The 25,425-nt window shown below is 34.4% G+C and overlaps 1 protein-coding gene across 14 annotated transcripts in view; it reads right to left on the reverse strand.

Annotated features, from left to right (window-relative positions):
• LOC131045569 (disease resistance protein RPV1-like) overlaps positions 1–25,186 on the reverse strand; it is a 40,204-nt gene extending 15,018 nt beyond the window's left edge. For 4 of the 14 annotated variants that reach the window (XM_059212045.1, XM_059212041.1, XM_059212042.1 and 1 more), the window contains exons 1-8: positions 24,504–25,185; positions 4,955–8,169; positions 4,773–4,832; positions 4,523–4,569; positions 3,820–4,389; positions 3,602–3,704; positions 3,280–3,364; positions 3,068–3,158 (exon numbers count right to left, since the gene is read on the reverse strand). In XM_059212045.1, coding sequence (XP_059068028.1) covers positions 5,010–8,169; positions 24,504–25,090 — 3,747 coding nt within the window. In that variant the 5' untranslated portion in view covers positions 25,091–25,185 and the 3' untranslated portion in view covers positions 3,068–3,158; positions 3,280–3,364; positions 3,602–3,704; ... (2 more) ...; positions 4,773–4,832; positions 4,955–5,009. The other 10 variants (XM_059212048.1, XM_059212047.1, XM_059212043.1 and 7 more) reach the window with 10 other exon arrangements.
• Between the last annotated feature and the right edge of the window lie 239 nt (positions 25,187–25,425).

Genomic DNA, 25,425 nt, shown 5'->3' on the forward strand with positions numbered 1-25,425 from the left:
AAGATTTTGTTAATGAGTTCTTCTCTGCGAGAGAAGTTCGAGGTGAAATCCCTTGTTAATGAGTTCTTCTCTGCGAGAGAAGTTCGACTCTGCGAGAGAAGTTCGAGGTGAAATCCTTTGTTAATGAGTTCTTCTCTGTGAGAGAAGTTCGAGGTCAAATCCCTTGGTTAATGAGTTCTTTGCGAGAGAAGTTCGAGGTGAAATCCCTTGTTAACGAGTTCTTCTCTGAGAGAGAAGTTCGAGGTGAAATCCATTGTTACAACAAACTCTATTTTGGCCAATGAAATAATTACAACATTTGGACACATATCCTCTTTAGCGTTTGACCAATAGATAGTGGGGGTAGGTACATTGGAGTTTGTGCCCCCATGGATAAGCTTGGTGCATTGAATCAAGACATGCTGATGGAGAACTTCTTGATTGGTGGAGTGATGACTGGGACACCACCTCAATTTGTATGTGTACTTGGTAGATCATCATGGAGGGATGTTGAGAGATATCTCTTGATACTCAACATTAGTCACTTGCTCAATGCTTGGTGTGATGATGGGAAGCATCATTCATCCATCCTTGCTTGCTTATCCTGCCTTCAGATAGTTGTGTGATATCTCTTTATACTTCAAGGTCTTGACCTTTTCATGTCATCCTGATGCGGTGAGAGTACTTTAGAGCCTTCCTTCCTTGATACCCTTGTGCTTTCTGATGAAGTTTTTTTCTTGAAGTTGCATGATGGTGTAGGTCTTGCAATCACCTCTCTCCTATTCCTTCAAGGTGCTGCTTCACAATTTGTATCATCATCCCTTCCTATCTGCAAAACAAACAAGTATGGTATCAAATACTCATGACATATAGCTTTTACACACCTTAATTTGATATAATCTCTTTTTTATTCATGTGTTGCAGGTCTAATAAGTGTATCTAGGGGAGATCACTCAAATTGAGGAGCAATATAAGCGTCTTATATGGAAATCGCTCAAATTTGGGGGCAAAGGAAGTAGTTATCAAGGTGGATCGCTCAAAATCAGAGGCGAAGGAAGTCTCAAGAGGACATCGCTCTTTTTTGACAGCAATGGAAGTCACTCAAGGCAGATCACTAAAAATCATGAGCAATGGAAGTGCTCAAGATGCTCATCACTAAAAAACACTAGCAATGGAAATGCTCAAGATGCTCATCACTCAGATCTGTGAGAAAAGGAAGTCCCATCAGCAAAGATTGCTCAAATCTATGATCAAAGGAAGTGGCTTAGAGAATGTCGCTCAAATTCTAGAGCAATGGAAGTGCTCAAGAGAAAACCGCTCTTATTTGGGGGCGAAGGAAGTGCTTTCCATGCAGTTTGCTCAAATTTGTGAGCAATGGAAGTCATTCAAGGGGACATCGTTCTTTTTTGTGAGCAATGGAAGTCACTTAAGGTTGGAGGCAATGAAACACTATCTAGGATAGTTGCTCAAAATTAGTGGCAAAGGAAATCCTCTCAAGGCAGATCGCTCAAATTGGTGAGCAAAGGAAGTGATCTTCTAGGAAGTTCGCTCAAAATTAAGAGCAATGGAAGTGTTTGAAGGCAGATCGCTCAAATCTGAGAGCAAAGGAAATAGCCTTACACTTAACCAAATTTCAGGTTGCTGATTGACTTTATGACTCAAACCAAGACATCATATGGTGACTAGAGGGAAATTCATATGTCTTAAGCCATTCCTAGAGGAGATCGCTCAAATCTGGGATCAAAGGAAGTCTTCAAGAGGACATCGCTCTTTTTCATGAGAAAAAGAAGTAGCTTCAAGTTTACTATCCCCATCCTTATCTTTGTCAAAATGATGATGCATCTCTCCTCTTCAATAATCAAAATGATTGCCAAAGGCACTAAATTTGCTCGACATCCTCAAATATGCCCAAAGAGGTTCAAATCGCTCCAAAAGGGTGGCAAAGGAAGTGTATCAAGAAGACATCACTCTTTTTTGAGAGCAATGGAAATGTTTCACCACTTATCCAATCTTCATACAACTTTCCTCTTTATAAGGTGCAATCACATCCATTTAATGACAAAAGAAGAAATTTGCTTCAATTTGGAGAAAATGCACTTCAAAATTTCACTCTAACACATGATCAATGAAAATTAGCCCTTTCATTCCAGCAATGGAAATCACTTCAAGGAGGATCGCTGAAATATGTGAGCAGTGGAAGTCTTTCAATTTTGCCATCTTCCCTCCATTCCTTTGTCAAAACCATGATGTATTTACGTCCTTCCATGATCAACATGATGCTAAAGGCAATAAACTCATTCATTACCCTCAAATATGCAAAAGAAGTCCACATTGCTCCAAGATGAGGGTAAAGGAGGTGATCTTTAGGAAGATCGCTCCAATTTAGGAGCAATGGAAATTTTTGGATACTTAGTCAAATTTTCCTCCCGTAGATCACCTTTCATTGAAGTATACTTAAGTCACCTAGATGACAAAGGAAACACATGAATTGTTGACTATGCTTGATATAAGAGCTCCTCCATCAAACCTCTTTCTCTTTATTCTCAATTTGACCTCTCCTCTTTATTATTAATGGCAATGCACTGATGTCAAGTTATCTAAGCATTTTCCTTGAGAATACAAATAACAGACTCACTTGTACTTGTCCATCTGGTATCCAGATACAAGGATTCACTGATACAGCTGGGTCTTTTAATTGGGCTGCCTCAGACAACATAACAGAAAGCATATATAACATTATATCCAAAAAACGATAACTGCCCATTCCAGCAAATATTTTTTCATGTTTCTCATTCAAAATTAAAATTCAAGCCCATTGAACTACACCCACCTGCATTGCTCATTGAGCTGGCAGAAATGTCCTAAACTTTAAAGGTTTATTGTACTAACTTTTCCATAGATGCTACCTCTCAAATTGCAACGTCACTAACATTTGTTCCAACTGAATCCAAATTTCCAAGAAGGATTAATAATCTCTGTACTTAACAAAACCAAAGTTGCATCTTCCAAATTGAAATAATAATTCAACTTCATTTAATGTGGAATTTAGCTAACATATTTGTCTGCTGCTGAGGATGAAAATTCATACTCGTGACATTTGAACCCTGATTAAGAGTTTTTGCCACCGTTTTGGGAAGATCATCTTGTGAGTACATGGAATGAGAGCCCGGATAGTTCACCTTGTAAGAAAACAGCAATGCTAAGTTTCAGCATTTAGAAAATATGAAGACTATTCTTTGTGTAACTACGAGTGAACCTGCTAGTGCAAAAAATAACTTTGAATGTCCAGTCTGAATGTACCTCATAAGATGCTCAGAATCAGCAGACTGATAGTCAACTGCAGGACCATTTGAAGGCAGGGTTCTAAGTCGCTTTAGTAAAGCAGCTGGGGCAATAAAAAGAATTAGCAAATTTAATTTTCTATATACTGGAATATCATATAGAAGATCAGATAATCTTTCATGTCTTCAGAGACCTAAAATAGACAATGTTATCTGATGCACCTCATAGGAAATAATAGTTATTTTCCATGCCATTAAGCTTGTGAAATGCTTCTTTTAATTCAAAACACAACTAGTGCTTCGAGAAGCCATGTCCCAGGATTATTATCAAGTAAATTCACCTCAATTTGGAGGTGGCATTAGAGATGCAGGATGTGGAGGAGAAGGATTTGGACATGCCATCAACCCCAGACAAGTAGGAGGATCATCTGTGGGTTGAAATGGCTGAAATCAAATCAATAAGATCTTTCCTTGTTAGCAACAATAGCGAAATATAATTGAATTAAAAGAAATTAAAAAATTGCTGAATGTAAAGGCTAAATGAGTGAAAGTTCTGTACCAGTTAATTCACTTTATGAGGAGCAATAGGAAAGGTTGCTCCTTTTGGGCATACCTCCACAAGAGGCTCATTTGAAGGAGTTGATGCTTGAGCTCCATTAGGAGGTGCACATGTATGATCTACAAAAACTGTCTCGATATCAAGATTGGCCATAGCCATACAAATAATGAAGGGCCCCGACAGCTCTGTATCTTCATGCAACTCAGTCTTCACTCTAATTGGGTTTATTATGCTCTCTGTTTTCTTAATCATTGACTGGGTATTTAGTATTAGTAGCAATCTAGACCATGAAACTAAAACCCATATGTTTAAAAACTCATTTATGAACAAGTAGTTATCTAGCAAGCCCTCAAATTTAGCACACACTTCAGAAATACCTCATGCTCTCGCACTTCAATGAAAATTTGGACTATCCAAAATTCCAAATGAAAGGGCTCAAAAACAAATCCTTGTTTGAGTACCAATCTTGGCAGAAAAGTCGGCCAACAAAATGACAAAGAATCCCACCCTTTTCATATCAAAATATCTACTAAGGTCTGCAATCCAATACCATCTTTGTAAAAATACCGCCTGCACTCACAAGCACAGAACCGATGCCTTAATTTAACAGATAACAATAAAATTGTTTTAGAATGAAATAAAACACATAAAAAAAACAAATTCCATAAACTAAAACTCAGTGAAGCCATAGCAAGTGACTTACCTCAAGATTCTGCATAAACTATTTCATGCTGTCAACGATCTTGTCATCTTGATGAGAAAAAATGGGTAGAGTTTTAGAAAATTTTATGAAACCCAACCAAAACAATTTTATTTTTAAACTAAGGCAACCAAAGCCCATCTTCCTAGAGTTGCTTCTTCAATCTATTCACAATAAAAAAGAAGTGGATGTAAAAATATCAGAGTTTTAGCGCTACTGGATATGATTCTTGGTAATGGAAAAAGGAGCTTACGATTGATCATCATAAAAGTGATGAAATTTAATCTCCAAACTTCCAAACGTGAGCCCATCTCTGGAAACTCATCACCAAACACAAATGCATGAAATTTAGAAAAGAAAAAGTGTATATTAATTCTCCTACTCTAGATAAGAAAGTAACACTACTCATAAGTCACGTATTTGTTGTGCACTCACCTCACCTTCAATCTCTCTTTCCCACCACTGCCAGGAAGAATAAGACTTTTTCCCTCTATTCGGACGTGTTGATGGCAACATTCTTGATTTGCAACTGTGATAGGTTGCCAATGGTATCAGGGAGGTTATTTAAATTTTTACACCCAGTCAAACCTAGATGTTGCAGCTGTGATAGGTTGCCAATGGTATTAGGAAGGTTATTTAAATCTTTACAATAAAACAAGTGTAAATGTTGCAGTTGTGATAGATTGCCAATGGTATCAGGGAGGTTATTTAAATTTGTACACCCTGTTAAGTCTAAATGTTTCAGCTGTGATAGTTGGCCAATGGTATTAGGGAGGTTATTCAATTTTGTACACCAATTCAAGTCTAAACGCTGTAGCTGTGATAGGTTGCCAATGGTATCTGGAAGGTTATTTAATTTTGTACATGAACTCAAATCTAAATGTTGCAACTGCAATAGATTTCCAATGGTATCAGGGAGGTTACTTAATTTTCCACATTTTCTCAACTCTAATTGTTGCAACTGTGATAGGTGGCCTATGGTATCAGGGAGGTTATTTAAATTTTCACAGTATTTCAACTCTAAATGCTGCAGCTGTGATAGGTTGCCAATGGTGTCAGGGAGGTTATTCAAATTTTCACACATGCTCAACTCTAAATGTTGCAGCTCTGATAGGTTGCCAATGGCATTAGGGAGGCTATTTAGTTTTGTACACCCACTCAATTCTAAATGCTGCAGTTGTGATAGGTTGCTAATGGTATCAGGGAGGTTATTTAATTCCTTACACCCACTCAGGCCTAAATATTGCAGCTGTGATAGATTGCTGATGGTATCGGGGAGGTTATTTAATTTTATGCACCAACTCAACTCTAAATGCTGCAGCCGTGATAGGCTACCAATGGTGTCAGGGAGGTTAATTAAATCTTCACAGTTTCTCAACTCTAAATGTCGCAGCTGTGATAGGTTGCCAATAGCATCAGGGAGGTCATTTAAATTCTCACAGTTTCTCAAGTCTAAAAGTTGTAGCTGTGATAGGTCGCCAATGGTATCAAGGAGGTTATTTAAATTTTCACACATGCTCAACTTCAAGTGCTGCAGTTCTGATAGGTTGCCGATAGTACCAGGGAGGTTATTCAATTTTTTACACCCACTCAAGTCTAAATGCTGCAGTTGTGATAGGTTGCCAATGCTATTAGGAAGGTTATTTAATGTTTTGCACACACTCAAGTCTAAATGCTGCAGCTGTGATAGGTTGCCAATAGTATCAGGGAGGTTATTTAATTTTGTACACCAATTCAAGGTTAAATGCTGCAGCTGTGATAGGTTGCCAATAGTATCAGGGAGGTTATTTAATTTTGTACACCAATTCAACTCTAAATACTTCAGCTGTGATAGATTGCCAATGGTATCAGGTAGGCGATTTAAATTTTCACAGTTTTTCAGCTCAAAATGCTGCAGTTGTGATAGGTTGCCAATGGTATCAGGGAGGTTATTTAAATCTGTACACATGCTCAAGTTTAAATGCTGCAGCTGTGATAGGTTGCCAATGGTGTCAGGAAGGTTCTTTAAATATTCACAATGGAACAAGTTTAAATGTTGCAGCTGTGATAGGTTGCCAATGGTATCAGGGAGGTTGTTTAAATTTTCGCACCTATCCAAATCTATATGCTGCAGCTGTGATAGGTTGCCAATGGTATGAGGGAGGTTATTTAAATTTTTACACCCACTCAAACCTAAATGCTGCAGCTGTGATAGGTTGCCAATGATACCAGGAAGGAAGGTTAATTTTGTACACTCTCTCAAGTCTAAATGCTGCAGCTGTGGCAGGTTGCCAAGAATATTAGAAAGTGAATATTGGAAGAAGTTGGAAATATCGCCATCCACTTGCATTATCCTCAATTGCAAAAGGTTTCCCACAAGACTGAAGTGAAATGGCCCATGTATTGCAAAGCTACATTTTTCCAACCTTAACCATATCAAACTTGAAGGAAGCACAGCTTGCACGGCTAGCATGTCTTCTGTGATGCCTCCAATGAATTGATTTTTCAAGTGAAGAAATTGAAGACCAGGTTTGTACAACGTTTCAAGCATTTGCAAATTACCTCCATTGAATCGAAGGCGAGAGCAATTGATGTTATTGGGTATGTTGCTTAAATGGGCTGCCTCCCATAGTCGGGTACCCCGTTTTTCTTTTTCAGCAATGGTTCGTCCCATATCTCGCAAATGGTCATGCATATCAAACACACCTTCATCGTCAATCTTTATTAGTAACTTCAGAGAAAGATTAGATATAGCTGTGTGTACCATCCTGTACAAAGATTTCCAGAAAACAATAGGACATTTTTTGTGTTCTCCGATGAAGAAGCAAGCGATGTCCAGAAAAATTTCCTTTTCCTCTTCACTAAGAGCACTATAACTAATGTAGAGTGTTTTGTGAATGTCTGGGTGGAGAGCAATGTTGTGAAGGGCTTCCATCCAACAACCAGGGTCATTCTGCTTATCATACAGAAAGGCTCCCATCACTTCTAGTGAAAGAGGATGGCCCTTACAAGCTTCCACCATTTTTTTGGACATATCCTCGTGAGTGGCATTCGGAGATGCTCTGAGAAAAGCGTGCCAACTAAATAACTGAAGACCTTCATTTATCTGCAGCCCACTCATCTCGTGAATATATTCAGGTGAGATCCCTGCAACATGGAGAATGTGCTTGTTTCTAGAAGTAATAACAACTCTGCTACCAGGGGCTAGCCACTCCCCAACCAAAGCATTTGATTGTTCCATAGCATCCACATCATCTAAAATGAGAAGCACTCGTTTTCCTTTCAAACGATCTCTGAACAAAGATTTGCCCTCATCAACACTATACACTTCTCCAACATACATGCATAAGTCTTTAAGAATTTTTTTCTGCAATTTTGTCAGGCCCATGGAGTCTGCAGCAGTGGTACGGATGTTAAACACAAAGGAAGCAGCATCAAACTGAGTATAAACTTGGTTGTAGAGGGCCTTGGCAAGTGTAGTCTTGCCAATACCACCAATACCCCATAACCCAGCTTTACCCACATCTCCCTCTGAATTGAGTATAAATTTGTGAATAAGATCCTCGGTCACGCTATCCAGTCCCACTCGGTGCTTGGCAACTTCCAACGGCACTCTGTCGAATGTCTTAATCACGTCATTGACCACCGTCTTTACACGCTGGGCTTCCATGCTGTAAATAGCCGATTTCACAACAATTAAAATTAAATAAAAAATGCAAATTAATGTTCCCAAACGACGAGTTCAGATCATTCTAGTAATAAGAGAAGTTGCAATAAAAGTTTGGAAAATAATAAAATATTATTGTATATTAGTAAAGAAAATTGATAAATTAAAATACAGTTTGAGTTAAGCATTATTTTATTTTATAATTATCGAAAAATTATTTTATTTTATGAATATCATTTATTAAAGAATTTATTTATTTATTTAACTATTTTAATTTATTTTATATCAATTTAAATCAATATTAATTAATTATATATAGATTTTTATTTAATTTACTTTAGACTTTTTTAAAAAGTTTATTTCTAATTAGTTTTCTTTAAATTATTAATTAATTTTGAGACACATATAATGAAAGCAATAGGTGTAGTGTAATGGCTTGAGTGTGCTCACAAATATTCTTTTCTTGAATTTTAAATTTTAATGTTGAGATGAGAGCAAAGGATAGATTGTCTAAATAGTGAGAGCAAAGGGTGGAGTGTGTTAACAAAATTTCTTATCTTTGACCTTAAATTTCACAATTATTTACATGTCAAAATAATATTATTTAATGATAGACTCAACATTTGCAAAATAAATAATATGAAAAAATAAAAAATAATTTTTTTAATTAATTTGAGATTTTTAATTTGTTAATTATAGTTGATAATTTGATGGGCACATTGAAGATATAAAATTTAATAATTAAATATTTAATCAAATAAAATTTCTCTAACATAAATAAAAGTAAAATGACTCCTAAACTAAAATAAATAAATATCTCTATAGAAATTTAAGATATCTGTACTAAATTAAGAATTACTTTATTTATGGGGTTCATCTTGTAGTGTGATGGTCAAGTGGTTGCATTGTTAATGGTGCAACCAAGGTTCAAATCTTCGCTTGGTTGACATGACATTTATGTCGGTTATGGGCTAGACATGTTTGTTGAGATTATTTCCCATTTTTAACTCTCACTTGTCATTTTGGTTTAGATATTCAAGTGTGGACTTCATATATTTTTACCTTTAACTTTTAAAATCTAGCCCTTATTGACATCTTTACCAACCTTTTTAAGCCAACTTTTTCACTAATTGAGTCAAGCTAGGTTATGTTTGTGCCAAGTGTATGAAAATATATTTATTTGTTTGAGATCATCAAGTACAACCTAAAAAACATTGAAGAACATTTATGAAAACATCATGGTAGCATTATCATAGTATTGTATCAACAAACATCATCATAGGTCTACTATATATTTCATTGTTGTCCTCAATCATTGTTTTGAAAAAACTGAATTAATTTAACTAAGGCTCTATTTTAAGAGAACATGATCTTCACAACGCAACTAGTCATTACTAAAATTTAGATATCAAAAGATTAAGACAAACAATTTACAAAAGCCCAAATTTCATCAATGCATTCACACGAGTATAAGTTCAAGTTATGTATGAAGATCATGTTTGTAAGTAGAGATATGAACCAAGTTAAAACATGGTTAGTTTGCATATTTTGAGACACTTGTCTAATTAGAATCTAAACTTCTAACACTATGGTTAATCTAATCCATTCATTTTAAGCATCATCTCCTCACCTCTAAAATTAAGTTGAATATTGCCCCAATAGAAATCCCTTTGTTATAAAAAAAAATTATGGTTATGGGCCCTAATAGAACCCTCTTTATCATATTAAAAATATGTCCTTTTGTTATATAAAAATAGATTATGTAATTTATTTGTAATAAATTTATTTAATTTCACATTCAAATTTTGGTTAATTTAATTTCATAGATTTCCTTTATCTACACAATTATTTTTTAAGGTTATTTTATAGATGTAAGTTATTTGAAATAATAAGATTGATCCAATTTATGGGAAGCCCCAGAGCCTAGTTGGGTTAAAGTCAATTTTGATGGCGCCTCTAAGGGGAATCCAAGCTTGAGTGGGGTAGGGTGTGTCTCTCGAGTTCACATTGGAAAATTTTTAAGTAAGAAGTCTATGAATCTGGGGGCAACCATAAATAATGATACAGAGTTCAGAGCGACACTCATAGGGGTTAAATGTGGGCTTGAATTGAAGGCTAAATAACCTTCATTTGGGGGTGACTCTATGATAATAGTAAATGTAATCAGACATAAGTCCACCCCCAACTGGAAACTGCAAAAGTGGCTCATATCCATTTAGGACTTGGTTGGCAAATTTGACAACTTCAAGATCTCCCATATTTTTTGAGAAGACAATGACATGGCCATTGAGATGGCTAAGATGGCAATAATGTATCCATATGGCTCTCAGTCAACTTCACAATACATTAGGAGTTGGTGTGTCATCGGGATGATGTAGGAGTCATTTTAGGATAGGCCATAGAGACGTTTCAACAATGTTTCTTGCTAAATTGTTTAATGTGGGTGATTCAAAGGCCATGGCGAAGGCTATCTGTAGAAGGTTGACTAATATCAATTTCTTGTGAGAACTAGATGATGTCCTAGAAAATGTTGACCTTGAATAGGGCACTGTCCTTGTCTAAAGGATCATTATGTCCTTTACTGGTGTGGGAGAGAGGTGGCTAAATACCCTTTAATTCAATCTTCAGACCCTTTGATGCTACCTCAAAGGATGCTAATGGTGGTTAGAAGTGTGTCATTATTGAAGTTGATGTCAGGTTTATTTCTGAAAGAAACATATAGTTGTTTGTAGAGGCATCCTTGGGAGGAAGGGATAATGGGGTTTGAAAAAGATGAGCCTAAATTTGGAGTGGACATTGTGGAAGAGAAAGTGGAAGAAAATGTGGATCTTGGCTTGGTAGGGGTGGAGGCGAACGATGAGGCGGTGCTATAAGATCACGCCAATTGTATCCTAAAATGTGTCTACAAAGCTCAACTAGTGTATAGAAAGTGTGGACACCATAATCTATAAGGCTTACACAGTCTAGTCTGATATGGGGTAGAATTATGATATATATTTGTTTGTTTTTATATAGTTTACTTCTTCGTTGTGGTTTGCTCCATTTTGTTCTAGGGAGCTTAAGGTGGTAGGTTTTACAGGGGGATGGTGGTTTTGTATTTCACCCCTTTTTGTTTCTTATGGACTTGGAAAAGGTTGGTTCCATCTGGATGAGATGATTCTTTTGGGGATGGGTGTAGCTATTGAGGTTGGTAGTTTGCTCCGTTTAGTTTTAGACTTCTTCATGGACATGCATATGTAATTAGTTTCTCTATATTAATTTATAAACGAGTGTAGCCCCATAAGTTGCTATTTGCCTATAAGAAAAAAAAGATTGGTCCAATTTTTTTTGGATTGAGTTAATTTAACTTTTACATTGGAACAATTGAATTAAATATCATATATTTTCTATATCCACAAGTAATTTAATTTTAGTATATTCAAAATAATATGGTTAACTTCCAATTCATTTGGAATTAGTCTAGATTATTTAGATTGAGGTAATTTAATCACACAGTTTTATATTTTCATATGTAGTTTAAGCTCACTTTATTTAAAATAATAAGATTGGTTTATTTATTTTGAGTTAACCCAACTTATTTAGAATAGAGTGTAATTTTTTTGGAATAGTCCAATTTATTCTGACTAGATTTTAGAAATATAGATGAATTATAGGTCTACATTATTTCAAATTATTCTTCAAATTACTACTAAAGACTTTATACGCAACTTTAGAGGCTTGCTTGTTTGCATTGTGTTAAATTATAGCATTTCTAAGTGTTTTTAGTCTCTATATCTAGACCATTTAGCCTGGCATTATCCCATTATAGATCTCTCTTTTCCACTTTTACGTGTCATCCATTTATATGCATGTCATACGAAGTGACCTTATCCCTTGCACATCTTACATGCCTTCACACTCACATATTAGTGGATATGTCTATCTATGGGTTTTGTACTAACATGTACACATCTCACATTCACATATTAGTGGATGTATATCTATGGCTTTTGTACTAACATGCACATATCTTACATATTAACTTGGATGGGTCTATCTATGACTTTTGTACTAACATTTACATATCTTACATGACATGTGTTTTGTGCTTACATGAGCTATTTTATAAGTTATAGCTAGCGATGTCTCACCATTGGGGAAGACATTATTGTCACCAAGTACAAACCTTTATTTTATGTGCTCATATGCTTATCTATTTCTTTCCACTTAACATATCATATTTGATTTTCACACGGTATTATATTAACTTTTATTACATGTTTTTTTGGTGCTCTATACAATGTTATATTTTCTCTTTACATCATTCACATGCAACCAATTAGAGGGAGAGAATAAATTATCATTGACGTTCCTTCACAAAGCATCCACCCAACACTTAAGGATCATGTTGCATAATATTGTCGACATATTGACCTGTACTTAGTTCCATACTTAGACCCTAATGCTTTATCACTTATAGAGTATACAATTGAGAATGTCACACATCACCTTAGAGCACCATGTAGTAGTCCCACATGTTTTCCAAAGTTGTTTCTTGACATGCCACTTTTCAACATATTTCAAAACTAGAATCTTAACCTTCAAAAGATGAAGCAAAATGCATACAAGGACAAATGTTTCAATTTCTATAATGGCATTGTCTAAAAAATTATGTAAATTATAAATACACATCTATAATATAATATATAACAATTAGGAGAGAGAAATATGGTAGATGTGGAGTAAATACATAGTGATGTACATGTCTTGATAGAGCATGTCATCTAGAGAATACACGTTGATAAACAAATTGTTTAAGTTCTTACATGCTTCTATGCATAAATATTTGTCTCCATATTTTCTTCTACATGCCACTTATAAAAAATCTAGGTCCTCATCTATAGTGTTGTCTCCTTCGACCATTTAAGATCCAAATCACTATTATCAAAGTGATTCATCTTGCATGTCCTACAAAATACAATTAAAGAATCTAAGACTTTATGTGAAACCATTAGATCCACCTAATTACTTTTCATGTTGATATCAATGCATTTGGATCATAGATAAGTAGGGCATAGTCTAAGCAATGAATAAAGATGAAATTATAAGGACTCTTCAAGCTAAACATATTTTTTTAGTCTAGTATGTCATCAAAGTACTTGAAGGGATTCCATGAGCACAATCATCATAAATGTGAGTTTAGATGTAGATGAAGAAAATATTTATATTGTACTTCTAAAGGTCCCTTTAGTCATCAAGAATTTGTAGCAAGACCATGTGTTGGGATCAAGACTAGATAGGAGGAAAGTTTGAGTCTACATCAGAAAAAATATTAGAAGCCTTTGAGGATAAATATTATCCTAAACATTTTTATGATGACTACTACCTTCAATGCCAATAACAGGTCCAAGGAATTGACCAACTAATTCGTCATCTATACATTTATGACTTTAATGACCTCTATGCAAAGTTGAACACACTTAAGCCAAAGAACCATATATTCTTTGAGTATGATCAAAAACCATTCTCATTCTTTTAGTACAAACTTATAGAATCCAAGGTCAAGACAATTGGAGAAGTTTATTAGTAGATGGTTTTCATTAAGGAGCCAAGGACAAAGGGAAAACATGATAAATCCCACAAGCCAAAGAAAATACTACTTTTGGAAACTCTAAATCATCCAAAGTAGGTAAATGGTGTGGCAAAAATAAATTCAATAAAAACTCTAACAAGAGTGTTAAGCACAAAATGAACAATTTGCATGCTTAGAAGCATACGATTTCCATAGGCCAATTAACATGTATCTTGATGCTATATATCTACATTTGGCAACCATAATATTTTTATCAGACGTAAATTAGATCATATTTTCTATTTGTAGGTATGGGTGCAATGGCAACCGTGGATTTTTCTTTGATAGCAAAAGAACCTTATTTTTGAAGCGACTATTTATTGGGATCAACAAAGTCCTAATATTTAATTTTTTATTTTATTTATCTGCTTTTTGTGATTTTTTATGTGGCATCGTGAAAAAAGTATCCCATTATTGTGTTTGTCATTTTTCCATGTATATTATTTGGTATGATGTGTGTATTATAATTTATATGAGTATTTATGGATCATGTAAATTGTGTAAAAACATCTGACATTATAGTAGTTGCTTTTGGATTCGATTGTGTTCAAGAATTTTTAGCATCAATGTTTCATATCACACTCATGCAACCCATCATCAAGATGATAGAGCATAAGGAGATAAAAATTCTTGAACACAATTGAATCTAGAAGTAACAACTATAATTCTGTGGATTGTGGAAACTTGATTTCATTAAAATTTATGACATTGTTAGATGCATAAGAGATTCTATGACATATGTAAGCAAATTAAACAAAAGGAGTTATAATCTTGACCAAGTTGATAGTCTATGATGCATGCCATAAACTATGTTAGCTATTAGGAGAAAGTAACAAAAAGAGACACCCAAGTTTGGTGGGTGGTATAGAATTGGTTATGACACATCCATATTCCACTTATTTGACCCATGATTCCAAAGGGGGGGTGTTAGAGTTTATTTTCATGGTTTCTTAAATCCATCATTAATTTTTTATCTGATCTCTTCTATTTATTGGATGTGCGGGCTAAGGTTGTGTGCAAGATTTAACTTGTAGAGCTATGCAACAAAAATTTCCTCCAAACGAACATGACCTATTGGTCCCCATGTCAAGGCTCTGAGCCTAATATTATATTATGACTATTGTTCTTAAAAATGCATTGGTTTGCTACTTTGGAGGCTAGTTTCTCTACAATGGTTTTCATAAGGTTATTAACGTCATCTTGTTCTTATGCTAATGAAAGAAAGCTATGATAACATAAACACTTCCTATATTAATCTATGAAAGAAGCATATAGTAAATGTGGTCAAACAATTTGTAGAGAACAAAATAGACACAATGATATATCATAGAACCCTTTTAGGAAAAAACTAGCCTCCATAACTTGAACTAATTGTATTCCCATTAACTTCAACGATTACAATACAACTATAGGTTCAAACCTTCATTATGGATTATACTGACATACAACTTGGAGATTTTTCAACAAATAACAATACTTACAAATACACTATGAGACCAAATAAGAGAAAAAAACACCATTTATGGTTTACCAAACCCACAGGCCAATCTAATGGCCCAAAATGATGCCCAAATGAAGAGCCCAACTTTTAATTCCATATTTTCAATTAGTCCATTGTTAATTTTTTTTAAGATAATCTAGCACAAACTATTGCAACCCACTTCCCAAAATGAACACTCCATTTTGGCTTTATTCCCTCCAATTAAAGATGCTCTATAATACATTGTAAGTTGGTCAACAGGTCAAGTCAACAAAGTAGTTCCCCTTCTACATGTTCTTACATGTATCATGTAGAAATGCCATAACATCTCTTACAAATTGTGCAATATCATTGGATTCTCCTACACATATCTATGACATAACATGTGCTTACAAATTACTTACGTGCCTAGTACATTGTATTAAACATGCAAAATAACCAAGCCATAATGTGACACCTTTTATTATGCGGACTTACAAATAATTAATAAATAATAAATAAATTGAATGTTAGAATTCCAAGATGTATAACGCAATTATTTGAACAATATATCTCTTTCCCTCCCCTTTCTAAGTATTAATTTACATGTCAAATTAAAATTTATGGAGATCTAATATCTTACAACTCTCTCATCATAGTGTTAATGTAGGACATCTCTATGTCATGTTTTTATATTAGTATAGGTATAACTTGCTTTACAGTTGTATCAAAGTCTTCTTTTTTGAATCTTTCAACATCAATAGTGTATGCATACACTATACATTTATCTAAGTTTAGATTATGGATTTGTTAATGGTATTTAAGGCTCTTTCACTTCCATTTGCTATCAAATCTTAATGTTAGCTTTATAATGGTTTGTTCTCCTTGTTGTGTTAATCCTTGTTTGAATGGGGTTAATCCTTGTGTGAGAATTTTATTTATTGTGCTTTCAAGGAAATAACATGGCAATCACTTTTGGTAAAGAAAAGGAAGATATTAACGTTAGTTATGGTTTTTACGTTAAATGGTATTGACTTAGAGATCATGTTTGGTAACATGGGTTTACACTCTCGAGTGGTACTTATGTTACTTTATTATGTGGCTATGTGTAGTGGAATTTCAATGTTGATTTCTTTCTTTTAGCCCCTAGTCACATGAGACACAACTAGTTGTTTTGACTGTAGTCTAGAATGCTTAGATTAGGTATGGGGTTACCATTATTTTAGTTTACAATTTTTATGGTTTCTAACTTGACATGAATAATTTTGCAAGTTTTCAGTGTTAGTCGAAACCTATATTTTTGAAGATTCGAAAAGAGGATATTTTTCAAATTGTCATTCTCGTGGGGGTTTTTCTAGATGAGGATAGTCATAAATTTTCATGTATGGTTTGAGGAGGCTAATTGAAATTTCGTCAACATCGAAATTTTAGTACATACATTTCTCCAATGGTTGTTCATTAAGTTCCTAAAATATAATGGATTAATGAAATTGCTAATTCAAGTTTGGATTTGATGTTGGTATTCTAGAGAATCTATATTTTTTCCTCTCGATGTCTCTATTCTACTTGTTGGGCTAATAAAACATTAAACTTGACACGTAATTAGTGTAAGAATTGGATATGAAGGTAGCCACCCAAGATCTAGAGGCCAAATGAAAAGCACATATATAAGAGAGAAAGAATGTACCAAGAATAAACTATATTCCTATCAAGGATACAATAAAATAGAATCAACTGGATTCCATACAATGAATTGGATGTACATAAGCCTACTTATATAGGAAAGGCAAAATAAAATAAGAGCACATAATAATTACATGTGGCTCAATGAGATGTAAAGGTAGGTAGGGGTAGTTAGAACTCAACCATCCTAAGAAATGATAAATGCCAACTATCATAAGGTTGGACTTAAGCAAAGAGTAAATTATTAATTTACTATAACACCCCCTTAAGTGCAACTTAGGGGAATGAGACTCAAGCAAACAATGCAAGATGGGTCCCGACTAGTAGGCCATGTGTAGGTACCCATGTACAAATGCAATGCAATCTCTCACAAATGGAGAAAGGGAGAAAAACTAGTGGGAAAACATCACCCTTGCCACCCCCCCTCTCCCACCGCCCCCCCCCCCCCCCCGCCCCCCCCAAAAAAAAAAAAAAAAAAGATGAAAACTTAAAATGCTGTCAATGAGAAGAACAAAACCTCATGCGAGAGAAAATTCCTCCCCATAAGAGAGAAGAAGAGAGACCATGAACACCCCCATCAATGTAGAATCTCTTGCAAAGATGGTCCAAGATGTCAACCAACATTCCCCCCCATAGGAAGAAATAGAGCCAATGTTGCACCAAGAAGGTCAAAGTGTGACAAAACTAGGCACCGCTATTGATGAAGAATGATTGTTGAATCACTCATTGCAACATGATGAAGATTAGGCATGGAGACAACTTGTATGAGCATCAATTGGATTCTCAAACTACATACATTCTCAATTGGAGACATGTACAAAGTCCAACAAGATACTTCCTAATCTACTGAGTACAAGAGGATTCCATCAAATATGTCATCAACTAAGTACAAAGAGGTGTGGCACTTTATATTGGTGCGAGTACAACATAGCTCATGCAAGAGAATACAACAAGATGATGTAAATATGGAAATATAAGAAGATGCCACCAAAAAGATGCAAATATGTAGTGTGTCGCCAAGGAAATTGTAGGAGCAACTGACACCCCTTGGCTATGGATTGGAGGATGGATCATTGTATGACAGGTATGATAGATGGACTAAAAAATATCTTTCCCAAATTTGCATGAAAATTAGGTTTTTAAAAAACCTTAATTAAAATGTTTAAATAAAACTATTTTATTAAAAGTCCATAATAAAAAACTTAATTAAACTTAATAAAGAAAAAATGTTTTTTTATTTTTATTTTTGAAAAAATAATTGCTAAAAATAATAAAAAAATAATATTTAAAAAAAAAACTTTAATAAAATTCATTAAAGAAAAAAACTTTAGAATTTTTAATTTTTATTTAAACATTTAATAATTAATTTTTTTTATTAAATAAAAATGATTTAAATTTCAAAAGTTTTTTTAAAAAAATTTTGAATTTTGTTTTTAATAAAATTCATTAAAGAAAAAAACATTATAATTTTTAATTTTTATTTAAACATTTAATAATTAATTTTTTTATTAAAATACTTAATAAAAAATGATTTAAATTTAAAAAGTTTTTTTTTTAATATTTTTTTATTTTGTTTTTTAATAAAATTCATTAAAGAAAAAAACGTTATAATTTTTTTTTTAATTTAAACATTTAATAATTATTTTTTTTACTAAAATACTTAATAAAAAAATGATTTAAATTATAAAAAAAATGTTTTAAATTTTAAAGTTTTTATTTAAAAAGCAAATATTGGTAGGTTGGGCTGACTTGCCAGGACTGTAGCTACGACAAGTGGTCTCTTCGCCTTCTTACGAGCCACAATACTCAATGGTAACTGCAGAGTCTGTGGTTTTGGCAAAGCCTTTGCAGGGCTGCAATACTCTATGGTACCAATATATATATATTTGAAACTTTAATTAAAAATGCCCCATGAAAAATTTTAATTCATAAAAACAAAAAAGATTTAATAAAATAAAATCAAACAAGCTTCAAATATTAAATACAGAGAGAATTATTTAAAAACAAAAATTATACCCAACCTATAAACTGTACCATTGTCCGTACTGCCAAGGGAGGAAGAATTTTTCTCAACTCCGAGTCAACCTCTTGGATTTTGTGAACGAATAGGGTATTTTGGGCCTGGGACAAGTAATCACCCTCCACCTTCAAACAGTTGTAGATTTGGCCTCCAATGTCGGATACGGATGAAACAAAAGATGATTCTGACTTTCTCAAACATACTCAATTCAATGGTAACCTCATATCTAACCCAAGAAGCTCCAATATTGAATTGCAATAAGAAGCATCGAAATGCAAAACCCCAAATTGCACCAAAATTCTCTGCACTATAAAAGCTCTGATACCATGTAAAAATTGGCTATGAAGGAAGCCACCCAAGATCTAGAGGCCAAATGGAAAGCACATATACAAGATAGAAAGAATGTGCCAAGAATAAACTATATTCCTATCAATGATGCAATAGAATTCTAATCAACTGGATTCCATACAATGAATTGGATGTACATAAGCATTCTTATATTGGCAAGGCAAAAGGAAATGAGAGCACACAATAATGACATGTGGATCAATGAGATGCAAGGGTAGATAGGTGTAGCTAGAACTCAACCACCTAACACATAACTATGCATCCTAGGAAATGATAAATGCCAACTATCCTAAGGTTGGACTTAAGAAAAGAGTAAATTATTAATTTACTCCAACAATTAGCAATTCAAAAAATAAATCATAATCACCTCTATAAATATTCATTATGTCATCTTAAAATCCTTAACTCTTACCACAAAAAAATTCATCAAATAGGTAGTTAATGATTTATTTTCCATATTAAACATTTATATGAAATGTTTTCCTGGAAGACAAGTCCATACTTTGTAACTTTTTTATTTGAATATTGAGAACTTGAGCTATTGGCTTCACAATTTTAAAATCCATGTTTGATCACTATCCTAAATACATAACTATGTTAGATCAACAATTGCTAATGTAAAAAACATCGTCCATAATCTTTGAATGCATACGCTAAAAAGTAACCCATGGAAACAAGCCATGCTATGAATCAAGTAGGATTTATGATTAGAGTACAAGTAGTTTGGCTAGCTAAAAAAAGTGTGAAACTCCTAATTTTTTTGGCTCTTCCTAGGCCAAGGAGGTCATTTATAAGGACCTTGTAGGATAATATTTTTAAAAATATAGTCAATTGGTTTAGCCACATTTTATGCATAAGTATACTCTAAAGGGTCATCCCTAAAAATCCCTTCGACTAACTTATCGATATTTGATACCACATATCTCTAAATAAACAAAGTAGTACTAGATGAAAATAAAACTATAAACGTAGAACCATATTTATATCCACATCTATTAAAACCTTGGTGGTTTCATACTTAATGTATCACAAGTCTAAAAAATGTAGAATGTGCATAAAGCTTAAGGGGAGACACAAACAAGTGTATGAGTTCTCAAAATAAGGATTTGACAAAGGTAAGTATTTGCAAACAAGCACAATATATTAAGGTAAGTCAGATATATATCTTGTTTCTTAATTCATTGATCAATATAGATTATATATATCTCAATATCTACATACATACATACATGTACATACATGTACATGCATGCATGCATGCATACATACATACATACATACATACATGTACATGCATGCAAAACTAAAAATGGGTGTCCTTGAGCATCTTGCTCGTAGATATGGCTAGAGATCAAGTATGGATCTATAACATGTTGGTTCATCCTCCCATGTTTATATGGACATTTTTATGAAATGAATCATAATAAAATTTCTTTTCCTATTGTACCTCTAGTTATTTCATTTTATATTAAGGATAGCCCTGGCACAAAATAACTATAATGGACTATTGTACCATCCATGGCCATCTATGCAATGGTATCTTCATTCATTTAGCAAATCAATATATAGCATTAAGATAACTTTACACATATGTAGATATTTATTTTAAGTGATTAACAATGTCCTTATTGCTAGATTAGGATTTATAATCTCATCCCTTTAAGTTGGTGCAGTTTTATTCCATATCATTCCATGTTACTCAAAAGGTCTTGGTTATAATAGTTAACAATGTTTCCATCTATGTTCAACAATATTTTAAGTATGATTATAGAGATAGAATTTTGAAAGTAAGGACAGATGCAAATGTGTCTATTTTTAAGTCAAGTCATTTCATACTTCATAATTATACAAAAAATCTAGCTGAAGTCTTTGTGATCATGAAGACAAGGAATCCACATGACAACTCCTAATGAAGCTCTAATGAAGCTCTTAAGATTGAACACCAAGATTAGTTAAAAATTATATAATATGCATTGAAGAAAAGAAACCAAGAACAAATTAAAATATAAGAAAAGGTGCACATGAATATCCCTTTTTTGACTAATGCTTCTTGAGAGAGAGAATTATAATTCTTGTCCTTCCCATAAGTGAAGGAAAACTAGGTTACTTATCATACTTCATATATATAAAAGAAAAAAAGAGTTCATCTCTAAGAAGGCAAGGAAGAGCAAGAAAGTAAGATTTGACGGTCCCATCGTCACTTCTTTTAACGTTACTACCTCCATATGGCCCCAATGAACAATGCAAATACTTTAAAGGCACAAATATATTCCACACCAAAAGCACAAGGGCAACAAACAATAAGTAACTCCACAATAATTCCTCATATATCAAGTGCATTTTCCAAAAGTGACACATCATATTGATATTCAATTACTAAATAATTGATGCAAATTAAATAATTTTGATGAAGATAAATTATTTAATTTGCATCCTTCAAATATTTTTGGTTGAGATTTAGACCTTTCATATACATATTTATCGATTTCATTATTTAGGCGGTGTCTTTCACTTGGAAGGGCACATCCTTCTGTGTGGGGGAAAAAGTGACACTAAGCAAACATGCCCTAATCTCACTTTCAATCACACACTTGTGGAATACGAAAGAGCCTAGAGGTATCACACAATTGGCTACTTCTTTTTGTGGAAGAGAGAGCCACGGACTACCTATTAGGATTTCTATTCCTTTGTTGCAAATGATAGATAGAATGATGCAAGTTCAACTATTAACCCTAAAGTGTAAGTATGAACTAGTAACTTTGAGCACAAGATTGTAGAATTGAGATTTAATGATGAACAATTGTAAGGATAAGAGGAGAAATGTAAATGTGTACCTTGAATGGATTTGATCCTACAAGATCTGCCGTTGAAGCCGGAAGCCTGAAATACTGAAGCTGCTACCTCTGAAACTGCTAAAATTCACTGAAATAGATAGGACCAGGGCACCCAGCGCCCCTGTCCTGGCAGGACCAGGGCACCCAGCGCCCCTGTCCTGGCAGGACCAGGGCACCCAGCGCCCCTGTCCTGGCAGGACCAGGGCGCCCCACGCCCCTGTCCTAGCTTTCTAGGTTGGAATTTGGTGTGAAGTTCTGTCTCGGTCCGCTTCTGTCGGATCTGCAACTTGCGGCGTCCTTCAAATTCGGAAATCTGCACTTATATCTGAAAAGGGTTGTAGGTGGCTATATAGGGTTTTGCCTTAGTCAAACCCCCGCTTTGGTGATTTCCACCTCCATGAATAGCCAAGTTGTATAGTAAAAGTTGTGTGTGCAGACCTTGTGTGTGTGCAAGATCCTAAAATGAAAGTAAGCAAACTAGAGCAACCTACAAAGTAAACCCTAATTGCTTGTAATTGACAAAGTAAAATGCTCTAAATCAAGATGCAAAGTGATCTAAAGCATGAGTGCAAAGGATGTAATGAAGCTTGTGCAAAGACATGAAAACAACATGAAATCATACCCAACCCCAAGGGAGGGGTACAAGCCAATCTTCAGTCGGTGATCTCTTATTGTTCTTCTATGTCTTCAAAGCCCTAAGTTGATGAATGAAATTGAATGCTTGATTAATGGATGTTGAGTGTTGTTGAAGATCCCACAAGACTTTCTCTTTTGCTACAATGCCTTCCTTCTTGTTGCTTGTTGTTGTTGTCTCCATTCATGATTCTTCCTTATATGTCTCTTATCTATATCCCTTCAATTGAGAAAAGAGAGTCTTTATATAGGAAACCCTAGGTCTTAATTTCACTTTAGGCCGACTTAGAGATTGAATCTCCCACCAATTTCTTGGGGTTAAGCTTTATTTTATGATTGGATCGCGCTCCTAAAATTTCGGGAAAAATGTCCGGGACCGTGTGCACTCCGGGTGCCATGGTCCTCTCCGGGCGCCATGGTCCCGACAACTTTTCACCAAATTTTCAGGGCCGTCGGATATGATGATTTTAGAGAGAATCCCGAAGTTACAGCTGATTTCAAGATGTTTTGACCCTAGAAATCAGGCCTTAAAGTTCAAAATAGGACCTAATTAGGGTTTTAGATTAAATGATGTATTGGAAGAATAAAATGAAAGGGGCACACTTTAATGAAAAGGGCCCAACTTTATGATATGGGAGATGATAAAATAGAACCTTAGACCTAATTAATTTAATAAATTAAGTGCTAAAGGGGAAATGCAATGCAAAATGCAAAATGCGCCAAGGTGGGTGCTAAACTAGGTGTGAAATTGTACCACCCTAGCAAGTGCGTACAATTTACAACGCTACACCTTCATGGCATTGGCAACTATTCTACTATACTAATGACATATACTTCTGTGATTAGTCCATATGATTTCAAAGCTTATGATTATTCTTGTTGACTAGTGCATATGTTTTCAAAGCTTATGATTATTCTTGTTGATCATATGTTTTACTAATATGATATTTTCCTATGATGCTTATTGATCCTCGACTATTGCTCACACTTTGATCCTCCATGATTAAAGCCATATGATTTTAATACTTAAGTGATTATTCTTGTATATCATATGCTTTACTAATATGATATTTTTCCATGAGGCTTACTGATCCTCCACGATTGCCATGCTTATTCACATTATATAATTTACAAGCCATTCTATGTTACTATGTTTTAGGATGGTTATACTCCCCTAAAAAGTTTTTTATGATTCAATATTTCACAATTATATGTTCTTCAATAATCCCTAATTGACACTCATGACTACTTCCATCCTACTAAATTTCTAGTTCACATTATATATGCTATCATGAGCATACCTTTAGTATCTTCTTATGATGTCACATGATACTATCCCTCCTTATTAAGTTGTTTTGAGCTCTCCAAGATTAAATATATCTATTTTTTCTATATTCACCTCCAACTTAATTGCATTCTCACCATGCAACTAATCGAGGGAGACAAAATACTAAATTTCTTTTCTTAAGACTGGTTATGGCAACCATCACACCATCAAATTTAACCAAAAAATTCTTGAACAACTCTTAATATTCCAACATTTTAACTTACATAAAACTTCTAATTTAATTTTAATTCAATTTAAAGATATATTATTTAACATATTGTTAGCCCCATGATATTTATAAAATACTTAAACAAACCCCACTCCATAAAACCCTATCCTCAACCAATGGCTAGGCTGAATGGAAGCATAAATGTCTCCTGGTATAGAAAAGCATGCAGAGAGAGAGAGGGGTCCATTACTTACCTTACAGTTGAATTCATGGACCACCCTGAGCGACAACAGATATTTTCCAGGGCATCCTTCCAGCCGTCGATCTCTTCTCTTGCGTATCGAACTGAATGCCCATAAAGTTTTAGACATGGACAGATCTGTTGAAGAACATACTTCCACCACTCAATATCTTGTCTTCGGATCTGATCTGAATGGGCATAATGTTTTTGAAATGCTTGCTTGTAGGGACTGGAGTTCCCTTGAGGATATCTGACTTCAGTTGGAAGCACATCATAAAACAGAGGAATGATCAACCCCTCTGTCTTCACCATTGTAGCGGCCTCCTTGAGACACCATGTAGACTCTGCATAGCCTCTAGAAAATATGGGAATGCGTATGGCGCTGCTCTCGATTGCTCTCTCCAAGCTCAACCCAATTATTTCTCCCTTCTTCAATTTGTGGCTGTCTAGAAAGACTTGCAGTCCTGCGGCAGTAAGAGCTTCAAAGAGACGATCAACCAGAGTATTTCTCACATCTTTTCCCCTGAAACTCAGAAACACATGATATTCCTTATCGCTTTGGGACGGAATTTTAGTCGAGGGAGGAATGTATTCATCCATCTTTGAATTCTTAAGAGTTGCAACTGAAAAGAATGGCAGAGAGGATTAAACCCAATTCCAAACAACTGCACATAAGTTGAACTCCTATCAGACATTGTCTTTGTATAGAGCAAGTGAAGTTGATTCTTATCCTTGCAGTCACGTCAACTTCTTGTCATATTCAATTAGTGACCCCATTGGAATTGACAGAAGTTGTCTTTAAGGACCACTTCCGAACAATGCGTGATAGATTCTCTCTCTTAACATTGAAAGAGGCAATTGTTATCGCATATATCTATTCTATATTGGAAATTTTACCTAATTTTAGGTAAAATATATTCTGAGTTAGGTATCCC

The sequence above is a fragment of the Cryptomeria japonica genome, chromosome 10, assembly GCF_030272615.1.
Source record: "Cryptomeria japonica chromosome 10, Sugi_1.0, whole genome shotgun sequence".
Lineage (NCBI taxonomy): Eukaryota > Viridiplantae > Streptophyta > Pinopsida > Cupressales > Cupressaceae > Cryptomeria > Cryptomeria japonica.